At 33.2% G+C, this 20,166-nt stretch overlaps 1 protein-coding gene across 1 annotated transcript in view; it reads right to left on the bottom strand.

The window, feature by feature from the left end:
* LOC127249229 (DNA repair protein RAD50) overlaps nucleotides 1-19,772 on the bottom strand; it is a 32,523-nt gene extending 12,751 nt beyond the window's left edge. The window contains exons 1-18 of the mRNA XM_051271942.1: nucleotides 19,446-19,772; nucleotides 19,108-19,194; nucleotides 18,850-19,017; nucleotides 16,599-16,774; nucleotides 11,644-11,758; nucleotides 9,986-10,214; nucleotides 9,687-9,865; nucleotides 9,420-9,590; nucleotides 5,811-5,915; nucleotides 5,625-5,732; nucleotides 5,335-5,546; nucleotides 5,145-5,237; nucleotides 4,398-4,525; nucleotides 3,950-4,064; nucleotides 3,742-3,871; nucleotides 3,440-3,649; nucleotides 1,968-2,176; nucleotides 1,575-1,776 (exon numbers count right to left, since the gene is read on the bottom strand). Of these exons, the coding sequence (XP_051127899.1) occupies nucleotides 1,575-1,776; nucleotides 1,968-2,176; nucleotides 3,440-3,649; nucleotides 3,742-3,871; nucleotides 3,950-4,064; nucleotides 4,398-4,525; nucleotides 5,145-5,237; nucleotides 5,335-5,546; nucleotides 5,625-5,732; nucleotides 5,811-5,915; nucleotides 9,420-9,590; nucleotides 9,687-9,865; nucleotides 9,986-10,214; nucleotides 11,644-11,758; nucleotides 16,599-16,774; nucleotides 18,850-19,017; nucleotides 19,108-19,194; nucleotides 19,446-19,568 (2,760 nt within the window). The 5' untranslated portion in view covers nucleotides 19,569-19,772. The remainder of the gene's footprint in view (nucleotides 1-1,574; nucleotides 1,777-1,967; nucleotides 2,177-3,439; nucleotides 3,650-3,741; nucleotides 3,872-3,949; nucleotides 4,065-4,397; nucleotides 4,526-5,144; nucleotides 5,238-5,334; nucleotides 5,547-5,624; nucleotides 5,733-5,810; nucleotides 5,916-9,419; nucleotides 9,591-9,686; nucleotides 9,866-9,985; nucleotides 10,215-11,643; nucleotides 11,759-16,598; nucleotides 16,775-18,849; nucleotides 19,018-19,107; nucleotides 19,195-19,445) is intronic.
* Nucleotides 19,773-20,166: the final 394 nt, after the last annotated feature.

The raw sequence follows: 20,166 nt of genomic DNA, 5'->3' as shown, positions 1-20,166 counted from the left end.
AAAATAAAAGAAAAACAATATGAAGGAAATCAGAAATGGTGAACAGAGACTATATTTATGTATTCATATGAATATTGTAATACCATGTGAAGAATAAGGGTGTGTTTGTTTTGTGAAATAGTTTGAAGGGATATTTTTTTATGTAACGTAAATGGAATTCTGTAGGTAATAGGAAAGTAATGAGTGGGTAATATATTAATTTTTGGGGGGAAATGTATTGGTTTGTTTTCACAAAAAGAACACACCCTAATTCTTTCCCAACCACAAATTGAAGTACAACAAAAACGCCAATACGAAATCTAATGGGCTAGGCTAATGGGCATAGCCCAATACTACAATTCAAAACATATAACATATTCCAATTCCTAGGAAGATAGGCCACAGCAGGTCTTAATCTCATAAAAATATCAAAAAGTAAGACTAATGGTGTAGTGGTCATGGCCTGCTTGTCACTTTCGAAATTTTAACTAACAGAAACAAATGTCATGTTGAAATATTAGATGTAGTCATGGAGATAGCAACAAAACAGAAGAATCACTTCTATCAGCCATTCTTATATAACAAAGTAATCAATGTGCTCACTAAGGCATGAGAGTAACTCAATTCATATAGAAACATAAGAAGTGAAACACAATTCAAATGTCTCCAACTTGAATAGGAATTATTTTTCAAGTATTCCCTGTACAAGCGTTTCCTAGTAAAGTTTATTCTGTATCTTTCAATTAGAAATGGATATGTACGCGAGATCTGAAGTCTCTTATTTCCTTCAATTGAATAATAATAAGTATAAAATTTTGTGATGGTGATAGGCAGTCCTATCATCAGCACATACTAAATCCTCTAGATTAAGTTTATATGACAAGAGTAATCAAATCTATATTGATTATTTCATTTTAGCTCCAAATATTAGTGGGTAAAAACTAATCCATCAAATAATTGCATAATCCTACCATTCTACAATATTTGTTTTTTTTAACATTTTCCAGTCCTTGAGAGTGAATACTTTTTAAGTTCTAATTATTATTAAATAACTATCTCACCTAAGAGCTTAAACTATCTCCTGCTCCGATACCATGTCAAACAACTATCTCACCTTAAGCTTCTAGGTGAGATAGTTATTTAATAATTATTGTAGCACACTTACAAATGCGTGTAAGACAAAGTCACTTTGGACATTATAGTCACGCGGTGTGCGCTTTTACATGGTTAAAATAATTGCAGAATAGAAAGCAAACACAGTCCAAATGTTTGTCAACAAAGTAAATGAGAGCCAAAGGCACTATGTAGATATACAAGAGAATACAAAAAGACCTCTAGTTTTTAATTATGATAATGCAGATCGGCTGCTTATGACTCAAACCAAACAGATTCTAAACAATAATTTTCACAGGAAAAAATTAACATCCTCTTTTTAAATTACCAAAGCGAGGGTCATGGCAAAGTTTCATGATCGGGGACAGAGGTGGCATGGGTAGAGAGAATTGATAGAAAAATTAGAGAAAATCTTAGAAAGTTTTGATCTAACATGCATTCTGTAGCAAACGGGGGTGTGATTCTGCCACTCCAAGAACTACCTTTAAATCAAGGTCAATCTGATTTCTCTCTTCAGTAAGACGATCCAGCTCTTCCTCTGCTCTCTTAACATTGGATAAAGTATTCGCAACCTTAATTTTCTCTTCTCTCACACTACTCCACCGTAGTTGAAGGGTTGTCAATTCATTGCCCATGGCCATTTGATCAGTTCTTAATTTGTCCACATCATCAACCAAGGAATTCCTGCATCAGATTAACACAAAAATATACAGATTACTGCATAGAACCAAATATTATATGGCCATGGTTGATGACTTCATCAATCTAAATATGATGGTCACAAGGCAGTAAATAAAATAAAAAAGAGAGAAAACTCAGATTCATAAAATATTAAAACATAATTATTATTATTCCAGGGAAAGGAGCCAACCGACCTAGTTCTTTCCAACATTTTCAGCTCTGACGTTATATCTTCAAGAGATTTGGCACCCCGAGCTTGAATATCAAGTTTGCATTCCAACTCACCTACTTGTTTTTGCAAAGCTTGTATTTCCTGGAACAGCCTATCAGCAGTTTCTACTGGTTGCATTAACTCATCAACAGAATCCTTTTCAGCCTTTATTTGAGCTAAAACACCCACAACCTGTATTAAATTGCTTGTAAGAAACTAAGAGCTAACTGTGGTTCACAACAGAAGATACTAGACGCTCACTTTGAATTCTCACTCATGGCATTCCAAAATTTCAAAAAACAAAGGATCATTAAGACTATAGGCCTGCGTATAAACTATACATATATATATAGAGAGAGAGAGCGAGAGAGAGAGACAGCTGCTTATAAAGAGATCTCAAGCAATCACCATATTCAAACTTATGTACGCCAACAGATAGACCAGTATAAAAAAAAAATAATGATTCTGCCTCAATTATAATAATCTTTAGAAATTGTTACAATTAGAAGATTCTTTTTAATCAAGATTACCACAGGAGGTTCTGTTATACAACAGAAGATACTGCAGAAAGGCCCCACTATCACGATTGTGAACTGCTAACAGCATAAACTAGTGAGAACAGAAAGGTATATTATGTTACTACAAAAAACTGGGTTTGATCGTAATTTATTGAAAAACTAGCAAAAATGAAGCTTTTCTAGCGACCCAAGCTTGTGAGATTACTTGTCAACCTATTTGAATGAATATGGCAAATAATAAGAGCTCGTGATGATACCTTGGCCTTTCCATAATTACTAAAATAAATGATCTGGATCAGTCTCATGGATAGTAGCCTACTAGGTAAGATGTGGTTGGGTACTGATCATGAAGAAGTAAAATGTTAAGATAAGGTATGTTCGTGTATGCTTCTAGTTAAGGCACCTCATGCTAATATTACGCTGATCCCATACTTCTGAGAGTAATAACCACTCATTTACCTAATAACATACACAAAAACTACAAATCTTAAATATCTCGATACAACCACAATGATTCATTATAAGTAAAACAGGATCAATAGGTTAGTATAACTCCAGTCACATCACAATGGCTTTGTTCTTTTTGCAACTTTTTTTCTGTCTTTTTACTATTAATTCCCCATGCTCTCTACTCCAATTAAAATAAATTATATCCTTTCACAAAACATCACATCAAACTACTATTTAAACAAAAACACAAACACAAAACATATTAAAAGAAAAAAAATATATATTGAAAACTGAAAACACCCAAGTAGATTGGGTATATTCATAATTTTTATCTGCAATCAATAACTTAGAAAAAGTAGCAAGTAATAGTAAAACAAAGGCAATCGTTTAGAAGGGGAACTCTCATAGAAAATCTTGAAAAAAAAAGTTCCAAAAATATGGTCGTCAAGTACACAACTAAAAGAAAAATACCGAAGTTAATAATTACATCATCAAGAGCCTGATTCTTTTGGTCCATTTCTTCATTTAATTGATTCAAGCTTTTCTCGGCAAGAGGAATTGATTCCTGGCCAATTTTGACATACTCTTCATAGACCACTCGAAGCTTGTCTAGTTGTTGAAATTGAAAATCAGTATTTGAAGAGTCTGTTAACAGTGCTTTTAATCGCTCAGCAGAACCGGCTGCTTTCACTCTTTGCTGTGAGATGTTAAATTGGATTTAGTACATCATCGGTTAAACATTATAAAGTGAATGGCACCTCATTGCCAAAAAAGATCCAGTAACATAACCTTTTTAACAAATTCATCTTCCTCGTTTGCAGAAAAGGATCTCTCACAACAAGGGCACATATGATGAGCCCGAGCAACGGTTTCAAACGCATCGAACATTTGGCTCATGCCATCAGCAATGTTATATTTACTGCATTGATTTGCAATCTCTGAGCATATAGAAACAATCCACAAAGAAGACTATCACAAATGAATGAGCAAGCACAACCTTTTCTGGACATCGGTCTTTTCTCTGGCAGCCTCTAATATTTTAAGATAGGAGTCAATACTAGCAGGCTGGAGGCCCAATGAGTGAAGTTTAGATTCGATAAATCTCTGTCTTGCTGTAGCATATTCAGAAGTCAGAACAATCCATAATTAAAATTTTTTTTAAGAGTAGAATCGTTGCAAGGTAAAGAGCCTAAGAATGCACAATACTATAGTTCAGAAATTTAAACAAAACAAAACAGAAAAGTGAACAACCTAGGTGCTGCCTCTCCAGAATAAAGGAATTTTTGTATTAGATACAAATAGTTTGCATAAGTATTACAAGCACCTAAAGCACAAATTTTTCACATTGAAAACTTGAAGAGAAGTAAGAACATTTGCAGTCCAAGAACTTGAAAATTAAATAAATAAATAAAAAAAAAAAAAAAACAAAACCGAATATAACTTACATTCCAGGTCCTTGTGGAATTTGGACAAATTACTGTTCACTTCATCTACTTTTAACTTCACCGTAGTGACCTCATTCCTAGCTTCACCAGCCTTCTTGTCTAAATCATCATACTCTCTCCGGAGAGAACTGAATCCACATGAAGATAAAAAATTAAAAAAAAAAAAAAAGTCCAGAATAGCAAGAATATTGAGATTTCCAAGTTTTTCTTTTACACTTTGAGGTAACAGTGACTCTTAGTGCAAAGGTCTCAAGAAATATGATTAGAGCACAGTACTAGTACACCTCAATAAATTATATCAACCTTGAAATTTTCCTCTTAAGTTTTGGGTGGTTGGGCACCAAACATTGGATATTAGAAAATCTCAAAAACAGGTAAACCGTTTTTCACTCTTATAGATGTCAACATAAACTATTTTTAAAAAACAAACAAGAAATTAAATGGCCAAGGAGATTCGTTAAAAATACGTCTAGGTCAGTGGAAGGAAGAAATCTCTAAGATATAAATAAGATGAATTACATCAGAGACCAAAAACAGGAGGAGCCTTCATGTAACTCCCATATACACAAACTATGTAAGAGATGACAAATAGATCAAAAGCTAAATATTCGATAATAGTTAAAAAGCATCTACTGGAAAGATATGAGATAGAGCCTTTTATGACATCAAGGAAGTTATAAGTGTGTTATTAAACGTCAGAAAGTAAATCCAACCTACTGAAGAAAAGATGAAAGAGAAATTCACAACCTTTCGACCTGAACAATTTCATTCTTCAAATCCTTTTCCGGAGGCATTCTACCCTTCAGCACACGTCGAATTTTGTCCTTGTATTCATCCACTCTGCATAATGTAAACAAAGCAGTTGCAAGATCAAACAGTTATTGTATAAACCAATTAGCAAATTGAAAGATCTCAGATTTAAGTTTATGAAACTTGCATTCTTTTGTGTTTTTTTTTGTGGTTTTCCAACTCAGATCTCTTAAGAGAAATAACGACTCGGTCATGGGAATCAGCATTCATGGCATCCCTTTCCTGACTAAGAGCCTTGATTTCTTGATCCACAGTAAAACATTCACGCTGCTTTTGTCTTATAAGCAAATCAAAATCTTTAGCAGCAACTTGATTAGATTTCCTTTCTACCTCAATTTGCTGCATGACTAAGATGAAGATGTTAATTTATGCAAAGAACGATGAAACTTCCTAAAGGTTGATAAGCACTGATTTTACCAGGTTCCTTTCTCTCTCATCAAGCATAGCAACATCCACGGAAGAAATCTGGGCTTCATAAGTGTCATGCTCAATTGCTTTCTCTTGAATTCGTTTCAAAATGCCAGCCTGACAAATCAGATGACATAATAATTACAAGTAAAGGCATGCAAAAAAAAAAAAAAGGAATCTATCTCAAACTCAAACCTTCACATCTGCTTTAGCCTCCTTTTGAGCCTCAATCTCCTTCCAACGGTCATTTGCATGCATGTATTGATCCCACGATATTTCAAGTTTTACATCATTAGATTTCTGTATAACACAAGATGTCAGACAACTACCCATCATATTGAAATCATAGCCAAAAGATGAACAACCTAATGAAGCCCACAAGACTGAAAACAGGGTTGTAAAGCACCAAGTCAAACTAGTCATACAGCTCCAAGAATCAGGATTTCAACATATCATTATCTTGCCAACCAAATATCAGATACAATCATGAAGTGGGAAAAACAAATGAATATTATTTCATTTGGAAGTTATCTCCAATGAAATTAGGGAAAAAGGTTACCCAATTAAATAACTAAACTTTCCCAATTTCAGGTTTAAAGTATTATAAGATATAACATAGTTGCTGGCACTCTATAATCCACATCTTGCTTGGGTTTCCTACATATAAGTCATCACATTTCCAGTATACATGTTTGCCTGCATATCACTATTCTATATTTAAACACAATTTTGGCAATATAAATTTCACATCACCATTTAATTTGTTATTAATCCAATATCCTTTCTATAAAATAATTATTATGTTTTAAACATTGAATCTTTATATTCTTAAAATCTCACCAATATGTTGATGCAAATTGCATTGAAATTTTAGGATTCTACTAGTTCATTTCTATGGCATAGAGTTTTCTATTTAATCAATTAAACTGAACTGTTGAATCTATGAATCTAATAGATAATGGTAGATGAAACATAGCAAAACCAGGTATAGTATGAGTTTACTTGTACTCAACTTCCCAGAGTCTCTCAACAAGCAGCATTTCATATCTATTTAGTAGGGCAATGGAAATCCCAGATTGTTAACAAGAATCAGATGATGGTCTCTGAAATGGATTTAGAACAACAGATTCCCAAGAGAATGGCAGAAAAAAGTGCACGCTACGTAAACAACGATGACAACCTGGTAGAATTTCTAAACCTCGAGAATACACATGGTACAAGACAAAAATCCTAATCAGATGGTCCCAAGTTAGACTTACTAATATATCCTTGCTGAAATCCTTTTCAATTAGAAGTCGGAATAACTGCTTAAATCCAATGATGTTGAACATTGAAGCAAATCAATGCAATGGAGGTGGAAGTGAATTTTCAATGAAACAGACGGTGGAAGTGAAGAAATCTTAGCTATATTTTGGGCTCCAGGAGAGGGTGCATACTGCGAATCACTAAGAGAAAACCCACACATCACTCTGATGAATGAGTATAAGTACAACATTAGGGCCAAATCCACCATTCTCAAACAATTATATAAAGAAGTGAGGACGCTCTTTTTTTTCTTTTTTTTTTTTCACCATTGTGCTCTATTGAGATTGAACCCCAATCCTCTAGGATGTGAACTGAGTAGCTCAACCACTTGACCTACAATCCCTTCACAAGTGGGACGCTTAATTGAAAGCAAGTGGTTAGAGAGGCAGCACATAATGATTATGATGATGGAAAAGGAAAATGCTACCAAAAGAGATTTTTATGCAGACTCCATGCCATTCCTAACTTCAAGGAAAATCTTACAGGGAACAATTCTCCTGTGCCTAGAAAAGTATCTATATCATGCAAGAGAAAAAGAGACTGAAGAGTACTAGCAAAAATCTCGCGATAGCGAAAAGATAGAACAAATCCCATGTTAATCAAGAGTCTTTAAGGTGTATCTCTCTCTCATTTACAACATCATTATAGGTGTATCTCAGCACAAACTGTTCCACAATCCACATAGAAATTTTATGCATGCTATAATGCTCATTGCTCAATCTAATGCATTATATAATCACAGAATTTGGAAATGAATTTTTATTTATTCAAAGTGCCTACAGAAAGTCATGCTCCTAAAGACTTCTCATATTAACTATGGACATGAGTGATGTTCTACCACACTGCCTTCATAGTTTTATATAGGCAAAATTGTCCATAACTCCCTTGTGGTTTCGAAACTCAACATAAATCCCTCTTTTACTTTAAAATTTGTGTGGCGCCCCGTTATATTTTCAAAAATGTTGCATAACACCCCTCTATGGTTTCGAAACTCAGCGTAAATTCCCATATAACTTTAAAAATTGTATGGTGCCATAGTTGTCAATAGTGCACTATAGCGGCGCAATAGCGGTGTAGCGTAGCGGAAAGGCACTCTGCTACTATGACCGTTCCGCAATTCCGCATTTACGCAATAGCGGTGTAGCAGCCTGTAGCAGCACTCCGCTATGTTACGCTATACCGCTATTGTAGCTTATTGGATTATTCTTTAACAAGTAAATAATTGAAATCTAACTTTAACTTATAAAATGTACTTTTTTATTATAATATAAACAAAAAAAAAAACATTCATCTTAAATCTTAACTAAATTTTTAAATTCATTTCGAGAAAATAAACAAATTAGAAAGCCAAAAATTACAAAATTTAATTTATATAAAGTATAACCAAAATTTGTTAGATCATTATGGTAGCAATGATATGATTGGTCCTATTGTTTTGAATGATTCCAATGAGTGATTAACTAAAGAAGTTGATAATTGCGGAGGATAAGTTAGTCTTTGACAATGATAATTTGACTAGGGGAGTAGTTGTTGATGCTAATAGGTCTGCTATCTACACTAAGATACAAACATCAATACATCAATGAGAAAGAAAGCTATAGGTACTTCTAGCTCTAAAAAGGGAAATGATATTATACAAGGTGACGAACATACAATTGAATAAATTGATAAAAATGAAGAAGAAAAAAATATATAGACAAAAGTAATTAAACAGTGAAGACAATGAAAATGAGGAATAAAATTTTATTAGATTTTGAATCTGAATAGCTTTGATATATCTCTATTACACTATAGTGATCAAATTTATTTTTTTGCTTATATAACTCTCTAATAGTTATGATCATATATATATATATATTTTGATATTTTATTGGTTTGGGTGATAATTATTAAATTAATTTATAGGTTCTTCTTATGTATTTTTGTTATAACTTTGTATATATAATAATTTTATATATATATATATATATATTCTTAAATATTTAAATAGCGGTCATACCGCTATTTGCTATCCCGCTATAGCATTTTAAATATTGACCGCTACGCACCGCTATCCGTGATTGACAACTATGCATAGCGCTACCTTATACTTTAAAAAATGTTGCATGAAACCGTCCACCATGAAAAAAACTATAGACAGGAAATCATCTTCTTATCACACAAGAGAGACTTAATGGAGGTGAAATTTTATGCAACGTTTCTGAAAGCATAAGGGGGTGCTATGCAATTTTTAAAGTATACAAAGATTTTACGCTGAATTTCAAAATAACAGGAGAGTTATGAGCAATTTTATCTTTCATATATGAACTACCTTTGCAGGTTCAAAAGAAAAGAGTGATATCAAGCTATCTTTGTCTTCTAGTTTTAGTTATTGGTAATATATTGCTCCAAAGTAGCAGCATGAAAATATCACTGAGAGGGTAAAGAGGCCAGAAATAAAAGGCAGAAGAAAATACTAACTTATAAGCACGTTTTGAAGAATGAGAAAAACAACAGCACCTTTTTTTCTTGCAAGTCCTTGTTAAGATCCTTTAACTTGGATTGAATTCGTCCAGTAAGGTCAAAAGCAACCTCATCACTAAAAGGTCCACCAGGGGGAGAACCTATGTTATACTTTCTGAATAGACTTTTAATTGTAGAGTCTCTTTCATTCTTCAAAGATGTGTGAGCCTGAACATCATATAAGAAAGGTGACAGTTTCCAAAACAGAAGACAATAGTGCATATCAAAATAAAATATCTAATTCCATTGAACCCTAAATATTACATCAGCAGCAGCTTGAAGCTTCACAATCTCCTCCATGTTTTTTTTAATTACATCAGCGAGAACTCGATTTTTATCCTCTATATCATCTTTTTCTCTCTCCAACTTCCTGATTTTGGATTCTAGAAGTCCAATCTTTTCTTCAAATTTGGAGTTCCACTCAAATAGTTGTTCATCAGTGTCTGAAGAAAAATATATTATAACACACAGGAGAATCAATAACTCTTATTCCCAGACAAGGAAAATCAGAAACATCAAATCAAGGACAATGAATAACAAGATCATGGTATAGTTTGATATGCCTTCATTTTCCTCAGTAAGTGCTTCATGACGTCTCTGTAGTTCGTCAAACTTGGATTTTCTTTCCCCTGACTTTGTAGCTATCTGACCTTGTAATTTCTGTAGGTCCTTCAGCACTGATTCAGTTTGATTGATTTCCCTGTCCATGTTCTGAATTTTTAAGTCAAGCTCCTGCATCTGACTGTTTAATACCTCTGATTTCTCTTGATCTTGCGTGATGCTTTGTCGGAGCTATATGAAAATACAAAATGTTAACTGATGTTACTTAAATATCAATTTCAATGGCATTCATAACAAAATATATTGTTTACAGGATTGGAGTATATCAAGAAAAAGAATAAACCAAAGCGCTAAGGGTGCGCTTGGCACACATAATGGAATTGCAGAGAAATGACAGTAGAGAATAGAATTGTAGAGAAAAAGAATTGAGTAGAGAATGAGAATTGATTCTTTTATTTGGTAAAACAGAGAATTCAAGTTGAGAAATGTAAAAAAAATACAATGCTTAAAGAGAATACGCTATATTGCTAATTGGAAAAAAAAAAAAAAAAAAAAAACGATCTTCAAAAATTAATAAATTAGATAAAAAAAATATTATTGTATTTTTTAATTATATTTTTAGTTTGATAATTTATTTTAATAATAATTTAAATATGAAATTTCATGAGATTTGTATAATATAAATATTGTAAAAGAATAAATAATAGTAAGAAATACATAACAAATAAATACAAATTAAATCGTAAAAATTAAATGTAAAAAATAAACACATAATTAACTCTCCCCATTTCATTTCTCTCTATTTCTCCGCATACAGGAGAGAAATGAAATCAAGGAATAGGAAATGATTTATATCCCAACTCTCAATTCTTCGTCTCAAACAAACAAGGGAAATTAGGACATTTCTATTTCTCTATCCCAATTTCTCTGTACCAAACACCCCCTAATAGAGAAAGTTTAGGTTCTTAACATATCAATATTCCAGAAAAGGGTGCTATTATGTTTAACTTTTTATTTATTGACATTGGGAACACATTATAGACCACTACACTATATAAGCATAGCCAGACAAAACTATCAATATGAACTTATTCATCCCTAAAAATTATGTAAATCTAACACTGACGTCATGTATACTTATGTTTTAGTAATAGTATCACAATAAAGTAATCAATCATCCGTTGTCATAAAAATGATACAGCTGGTATGTTGATAAGTTGAAACAAACAACACATTTTGCTTTGAGACCATATTACATGTTCACCACACCTAAAAGGTAAAGCTGATAGGAAACTTATCAATTATTATTTTATTAATATTAAACTGCTCTAATACTCCTACTATACTCAGTTAGGTTCAATTCATAAGAATATGTGATACATATCTGTACAAGGTGAGGCTTTATTATGTCCTTGTTTTTTTAGGGTTTGAATATAGATTGTTTTAAAATAATTTAAAGATAGAAATGAGACAAATCACATATCTGCCCTTTTGCAGTTTTTCTATTAAAATAAATTTTAAATAATATAACATGGTTAGATAACCAATTAACCATGAAATAATTTCACCTAGTAAAACTAAAGCGAATGAATTTTAAGTAAGAATTACACTGAAAGTTAGAGAAAATTATCGGCTAATGTACTGGACAATAAAAACAAACCTTAAAGGCTGCATCTTTTAGTGTTTGCAGATGCTCCACTTTTAATTTATACGCCTTTATCTCCTGCCCCTGATCCTTGTGCAGCTTTTTTATAACCTCCAATGCCTTTGTGTACCTTAGAAGATTCAACAATGACATACTATTAGGAACAAATAAAATAAAATATTTGAATAAAAAAAAAAAAATGAACATAACCATGACCATGTTAGGTTAGAAGATATTAATCTATTTCATTTTGCTTTGGCTATGTCCGAACATCTTCGCAAATTTTTTCCAAAGAGGCACATCACTTTTGGAGAAATTGTGATTAAATAAAACACTAGTGTTCATTTAAATCCACGGAAGTGTGATGATACATGATTTGGAGAAATTGTGATTAAAAAAAAAAACTCAGGAAAATACGGGTAAAACTTTGGTTATGTTTGTTTGAGGGTTTTGAACCAGATTTTCACTATTCATAAAATTTTCCCCTAAAAAAATCAAGTCAAATATTTATTTTTTATTTTTTTACTTTACACTAAAAATTAGGGTATGTTTTTAAATAAAGTTATTTTTGGTGCTAAGTATGGGAAACTTTTTACTTTCTATGTGAGGTATGAAAAAATATGTCGAGATATAAAAAATAATACTCGTGTAAGGAACTGTTGAATATTTTGATTATTTTATATTATTGTGTGTAATTATTGTATTATTTTATACTCCCTGTCCCAATTCAACGGGGCCTTTTGAAATTTTGTAGTAGATTAAAGAATAATAATATTTTATTAGTTAGTGGAAGTGTGTAAGAATTTTTGATCTTTTTTCGAGTTAAGGGTATTTTGGTAATTAGTGTATAATTACTTTTCTAAAATAGGAAAAAGATACTTTGAAGTGGGAAAGACGAAAATAGTAAGAAAAGTACTTTGAATTGGGACGGAATCGAGTTGGTTTCTTTTGTTGTGCAAACACACCCTTGATTTTACTTCAAAACGTCAATCAATACTTATTTATATCACATCAATTAACTATTTCAATTCAATATATATATATATTATTCAAAACCTAAAATCCAACTCCCAAACCCACAAAGTAACACACCCTTTAAATTACATGGTAACTTTAGAAAAATTTAGGCATATCCTTCACCCAGACTTTTGGGGTGTTTTCAAGATGGAGTAATGGTAAGAAGGGTGTTTTGCAAAGCATGCCCCTTTCCAAAACTAGAGTACCTTGAAACATGCTTTACAAACAGGGCATACATATACATTGCAGGTGCTTGGACTAGGCTTCCCCATCCGATTCAAACAGCCAATTTTGGTTTTTCAAAATGTCAAATCAGTGAAATCACAATTGGACCTTCAACCTTCTAAGTCAAAGTTTCAGTTTGGCCAATTTGGGGGAACAGTTCCGGTTCCAATAGTTTCAATTCAAAACCGTTATGATCTGAACTACCGTTCCATGCTTTTCAATTTCAGTTGATTTCAGCTTACACAGCAAATGTATTTCTAATTTTGATTCTGGTTGTTAAAATATATTTTAAATAGATATTTTGATTAATATTTAAATTTGATAGTTATTAGTTAAGCATACATAGTGACTACTATATAAGGGTGTTATTATTTAGTGTATCTTTTTGTCTTGTACCTATAAATACTCTAAGGGTGTGTTTTGGGGGTTTGGATTTTGAGTTGGGATTTGAATAGTAAAAATTTTGAATTTGAATAGTTGTATGATGTGATATAAATAGGTGTTGATGTGATGTTTTGAATGTAAAATTGATTTTTAGTATAATATAAAAAATAAAAAATAGGTGTTTGATTTGATGTTTTTGGGGGAAAAAAATGGGATGAATAGTGGAAATCTAATCCAATCCCCCAAACCAACACACCCTTAATTTCATTATTAATGAACAACCATAAATTCTCCCAAAATGTACATGGTATCAAAGCTACTTCTCTCCTGGTACATCCCCATAACCTAGGAATATACCTAGAGATCCTCAAATATCACACTTTTGCCACTCGAATCCTAGCCTCCCAAATATGAGATTAGCTATAATTGTTCTAGTGACATCTTCCTTGGATACCTCCGACCAATCGTTCAAGTTGTTTTCATTTTTAAATAAGTTTTTTGGTTTAGTATTCAATCATTTCAAGAGAGTTTCTACTTATTAAGGTTTAGCACCGCCACAGCGACTGAGGATTGCAGGTGCCGGTGCCGCAGCAATAGAGGATTGCCGCCACTAGACACCCTAATTTGATGCCACTAACGTGAAAAGGATTACCGCTGCCACAACGGTGACAAATGATTGCCACCATCAAAAATCCTAGTTTGACCCAAATCTCAATTTCTTGGGGTTTTGAGCGGCTGTTATGACATAGGATCGCAGGTGCCACTGTTTGCGACAGAGGATTAACTTTAATTTGGCCAAAACCCTACTTTCATAGGATTTTGCACCGCCACTACAGTAGAGAAATCTATTGGAATTATTCAAAATTGATACCCAGTTATGAAATCCATCCATATTCAAACAACAACCAATCAAACTCTATAAATAGACCATAATTTCATTATTAATAAACTCTAAAACTCTGCAAAATGTAACACCGTTGGTATTGTATTTTCTTAGGATTTGTTCTCTTTAAATATTTTTTTCAATGCCATCTCACAATTCTCCTTCAAAAACATCCCATCCAACCCTATTTTCCATACAAACATCACAACTATTTCATTTGAAAAACATCAAAACCAAAACACAAACGCATAATAATAATAATAATAATAATATTAATAATAATAATAATAATAATAATAATAATAATAACAAAATATTAGTTTCCAAATTTTAAATTTTGATTTTCGATTGTTTGGATTTGAGACCGTTGTCTGATATTTATGTGTGTTCACTTTGTGGTTTTGGATGAATGTGTTTTCTATGTTTAAAAAATGGGAACTCGTTCGATAATGTTAGAAATTTTGGAGGAAAATAATGAGATTGTCTTCTTGATCATCAAAATAAAATGGCCTATATATAGGCAATAATACAAAACAGGCTCGATAAACTCAAATCTAAGTAATCCAATATATGGAGAACCAACTCTAAATATAAATCTACTAAATCTAAAACCGAATATCTAAATATCAACATTTCCCCCTCAAAATCAAGTGGTATAACAAAAACCAACTTGAGTTTACTGAGAAAGTTGAATATAAACGCAAAAAAATACAAATAAAAATAACAATTGACTCTCCACCGGAGCCGAAAACGAGATGACTTTCCACCCGGAGCAAAAACGACATGACTCTCCATCGGAGCCGGAAACGAAATAACTTTCCACCGGAGTCGAAAACTAGATGACTCCCCACCGGAATTGAAAACTAGATGACTCTCCACCGGAGTCGAAAACGAGATTAATCTTCGCCAGAGTTAAAAACGAGATGACTCTCCACCGGAGCAAAAAACGAGACGACTCTCCACCGGAGCTAAAAATGAGATGACTCTCCACCAGAGCCGAAAACGAGATGACTGTCCACCAGAGCCGAAAACGAGATGACTCTCTACCGGAGCTGAAAACATCATGACTGTCCACCGGAGCCGAAAATAGATAGATCGCAAACACTAAACAAATGGCACGCAAACAACAAAGCAACGGACAAATGGCAGATCGCAGACAAATTTCAGATCGCACACAAGCAACAGACAAGCAACGGACAAATGGCAGATGGCAGACACGTTTCAAATCGCACGCAGACAACAGACAAGCAGCGGACAGATGGCAGACAGGTTTCAGATCGTACGCAGGCAACATACAAATAGCAGATAGATTTCAGATCGCACGCAGGCAACAGACAGACAACGGACAGATGGTAGATAGCATATAGATTTTAGATTGCACGCAGGCAACGGATAGATGGCAGATAGCATGATCTCAAAATCACAAGACCTCCGATACAATGTAGGCTGAATGTACCTAGAGAAACATGGGTTGGTAGGCTATATCTATGGCATGAGAAAAATAGGCTTTGATACCATGTTAGAAATTTTTGGGAAAAAATAATGAAATTGTCTTATTTATTGTCAAAATAAGAGGTCTATATATAGGCAATACAAAACGGACTCGATAAACTCAAATCTAAGTAATCTAATATATAGAGAAGACCAACTCTAAATATAAATTTACTAAATCTAAAACCGAATATCTAAAATATCTCAACAGATAATATAAAAAATAATATTTGTGTTGAATTGTTTGATTTTTTGTGGGTAAATAGAGTATATATATTATATATATATATTGTGTTAATATGTATATAACTATTTTTTATAATATTTATGAAAAATTGTGCCACTCAAAAATAGAATGGGTGAACAAACCCTGTGTATTTCCTATAATAATAGTAATAACAACAACAACAACAACAACAACAACAATAACAACAAAGCCATAATAAAGTATGAACATTACAATATGAGGAGGTAGGAACTCCTGATAGATAGAGACACATAGAGGGACTGAAATAATAAGAACTGATACTAAGTACAGGAGCTGAGCATAGGGACTTGAGCTATCTGAGAAAATGGATTTGCTGTTAATAGGGATCTGTATGACTTGTGATATGGTTTTCTGTTTTTTTTTTAATCCCCTTTTTTTCTTAGTTTTGAAAATATTGAGGTGAACATGGGTGTTGGATATGATGTTTTGAATAAAAATAGATGTTGGATGCAATGGCTTGGAATGAAAATGAAAGTTACTGTAGATTAAATGGTGTCAAACATGGACATAGAAACACTAGTAAACACAGCCTTAAATTTATTTTGCTTACCCTGATATCTACATTTATCTCTAGTATTAGGAAGATCACTCATCATTTAAGAATGATTTTTTTTTTTTTAGCTTCAATAAAGACTCCAGCTATAATAATCATAACGATCATCTAAAGAAAAACTATTTGCTTTATCATAGAACGCCACATACCTAGTTGCGGAGAATATATCATCAAATTTCTTTTTCAATGTTGATGGATCTTGCAACGGCCAATTTGCCTCATCTTGATGAACAAATATAACATTCTCCAAAATAGACTTAGATACACCCATCAAAGAAGGTATTTCTCGATCCATATCAGCACAACGATAACTTAGACAAACTTTCTGTCACTTGCAAATATTATAAATGCCATAAGATACAATTTCAACCACTCTAAGCTTTGGGATACAATTCATCAGGTCAACAAAAAGATGAACTACTTTGAGGACATTGAAGATAAAGTAGTTTAATAATAATTTAAAAAATAAAAAATGGGGAGAAAAATCACTTGTGTAGTGAAAAGGCAAATATAACAGATAGATACACTGGAATGGATATCTTGAGGAAATGCCACATGAACAATGACAACAAAAATTAGGTTAAAGTACATTACATCCAATACCAGTTTTTATCACATTCTATGATGTTTCCTTAAAGTTCTAACATCTTATATGCTCTATAACCAATCAACAAGATGTAATGCCTTGAAGTTACCATTTAGTTTGACCTTAGCAGATTTAACTAACGTTAAAATCCTGGCATGTTTACTAGCCTCGAGGTTTGAATTTTTATTACACACAACATAAATTACCGATAACATAATTTTGTGGTCTTAGATGATGAAGTGTATGTCGTCCACTGCTGAACCTCCAATTACTGCTGAACAGTACCAGGTTTTCCTCACGTCTGTCACTTACCACTCTGAAAGGACATCTGAAGCACATAATTTGATCATCCCATAGTTTAGATTCATTTCCTTTTTTAAGGTATGTTTTAACCTCTAAACATAGAGAAAAACAAGTCAAGGCATATTTCATATCTATTAAAGTCCATTCATAGGTTATAAGCTGCTTTAGTGATAGTTATTAATACCCATTTCCAGCTAGAAAGATAAGAAACCAAACAACAGACTTCCTAAAATTCACTAGTCCAGCTCCATTGACAGACAAGTCAATATTTCAAAATTTTATTTATTAACCTGATGTTCAAAGATAATATATGGATCCATCTAGATGTCCACAATAAGCGCTCAACAATGTCCAAATGTTTGAATGTTCAAAGAGGCAACAGTTTAACCAGAAATACAGTTTCAGTAAGTTACAACTTAGAACCAACACCAGCTTCACAAAAGAAAAGGAATGTTCTATAATGTACAATATATAAAACTTCCTATTTTTAATTGTCTGGTCATCTTGAAATTTTGCAATCTCTAATGGCACATTAACTTAAATTCCCCTTGCCAAAACAATATCTTTCTCATCCCCATCTAAAATTTAAAGATGCATTTAATTGCTTAATTTCTTCAGAACACCATCGCAGTTTGCTTCAGAAGTTAATAGTGGTCACAATTATCCACCTAAAGCAAGCTAACCAGGTAGCATTATGGAAACTTCGTATCACTTTCTTGTACCCTTGGTAAAAAATAAATTGCTTTTTCTCCAAATGGAATAGGATATTACTTTTTTTTTGTTGTTAATAAAAGGTGCTACCAGAGTTTTGTCACCGTAGCTTATTTTAACATCAGATCAATGTCCATATCTCAGCAATATTTCAATGCCTACCTTACACTATTGCCAGCTTTCTACAAAGTTTTACTTCGTAAAAATGTGGATTCGCAAACAGGCTGAACTCAAAACAGTAAAAGCACTCCAAAACCAGTAACAGATTACAACATCCAAATTGTCTTGGTTGTCCACTATGCTATGGGTTCCCATAGTTCGATTTATTAATTGTTGAAGAACTCTCCCCCTTTCATAGTCTATCAACCCAATACGTCGTCTTATGCAAAATAACAATCAAAAAATTAAAATAAAGTTCAAATTTTAATGCATAGTCGGAGATGCCACATCTCAAGGCATGTGGGAGAATTTATTTCAGAAAATTAACGTTTAAAAATAGCACAATAATCCAAAATCCAAGCAATTTAAAGATCAGCATGGCGTTAAACCGGCTAAAAGCATAGAAACAAGCAATGCATGCATAGACAAAATCCCTCGACCAACGCTAACTTTTTTTACAATGAAAAAATAAAAAGGAAGTTGCTCGACTACATAGGTTTTGCAAACATAAACCAGATCTATAGATATGATCACATGTATAAAACTCCATTAAACAATAGAGAGATCAAATATTAAAAGGATATCACAGAAAAGTGGGTGTTAGTGGCACTTTCAATTAGTCATAATGCCTAGTGATTTACCTCTCCAGTCTGCGGATTTATAGTCTGGAGAACAGACTCAATTGCTTTGTACTCCATCTTGGTAGCCTTTTGAGTGAGCTGAAAGGACCGAATGCAGACCACATCTTTCCTGGCAGCTGTCTTAAATCTCAGCTTTATCTGACCCTTTGTCTCTGTCTCTCCAGCCACCTAATAGCTCCATTTCCAGCAAAATGAAAACGCATACTTACACCCATTTCTCTAACCCGAAACACATACAGAAAGAAATATTGTACAGACCTTGGGATCATGAATGAAGCTATGACCAGAACGTGCATTTGGAGGCAATTCCCCTGTGCAGGCCACTTTCAAGCACTCGATAATAGTCTAAAAAACATTTGAGAAAAGAAAGCACCATCAAATACTGGTTTATAATTCCTGACGAAACATAATTAGCTTAAAGAAATCATTCACTTCGTTAGGCTACTCTCCTTCAAAACACACGTAGCAACATAAAAAAACGCCCAAACAAGATCACACTTCCCTCCGTCCCCGCGCACAAACAAATTTTCAGCCATTATCTCCTTTCCAAGTTCGAAGTCATAGATACACATACACATGGACATGTAAATCCTTACCGTTTTTCCAGCACCGTTTGGGCCAACGATGAGAGTCAATGGCTTGAAAAAAGTTATGACGTTCTTGTTCTCCGGGTCGAAGCTCCGGATGCCCTTTATCAACATTTTATCGACCGTACTCATCCTGTACCTTCTCCTCAAGCTTTTCCGTTGTTTTTTTCTCAACTAATGAAGGTCGTGCCGACGGAAGAAGCGCGTTGCACCAATTTGTGCAATCAGAGCAAAAGGGTTTCCATGGATTGGAGATACAAATGGCAGAAGAGAGGGAGAGGGAAGGGCGTAGGGTTTTATGTCAAAAACTGAAGTATAGAGGGCGGGTAGAAATATGGCGATCAAAACTAATATTCTCAATCAAATTTAGGGAGAGTTAGACTAAAATTATGTCAATTTAGTTCAAGTTCAGTCTCCATTTTAAATTAATTGGTCTGCGATTCTTACTTTATTAATTAGATATATTATAACTTTTGTTTTGTATTTTTTACTCAATCACAGTTGTATATGCAACGTATATTTACGATTATTTAATAAATACTTCCAACTTTATAATATATACATATATTACCTTCTGCTCTACCCCTGTATTACGATTAGATACTTTCATTTAAATACCGCGTACTTTACTTTTTGATTTTTTTAAAAAAAAAGACACACGATTTAAAGGCTGAAACCTCTCCTAATTTTCCTCACTTTCCGTCCAAGCCCTAGTTCTTCAAGCTAATCG

This window comes from Andrographis paniculata, unplaced genomic scaffold (assembly GCF_009805555.1).
Source record: "Andrographis paniculata isolate CXL003 unplaced genomic scaffold, ASM980555v1 Contig35END, whole genome shotgun sequence".
NCBI lineage: Eukaryota > Viridiplantae > Streptophyta > Magnoliopsida > Lamiales > Acanthaceae > Andrographis > Andrographis paniculata.
Note: the sequence above shows the minus strand (reverse complement) of the source record. Positions and strands in the feature narration are given on the sequence as shown.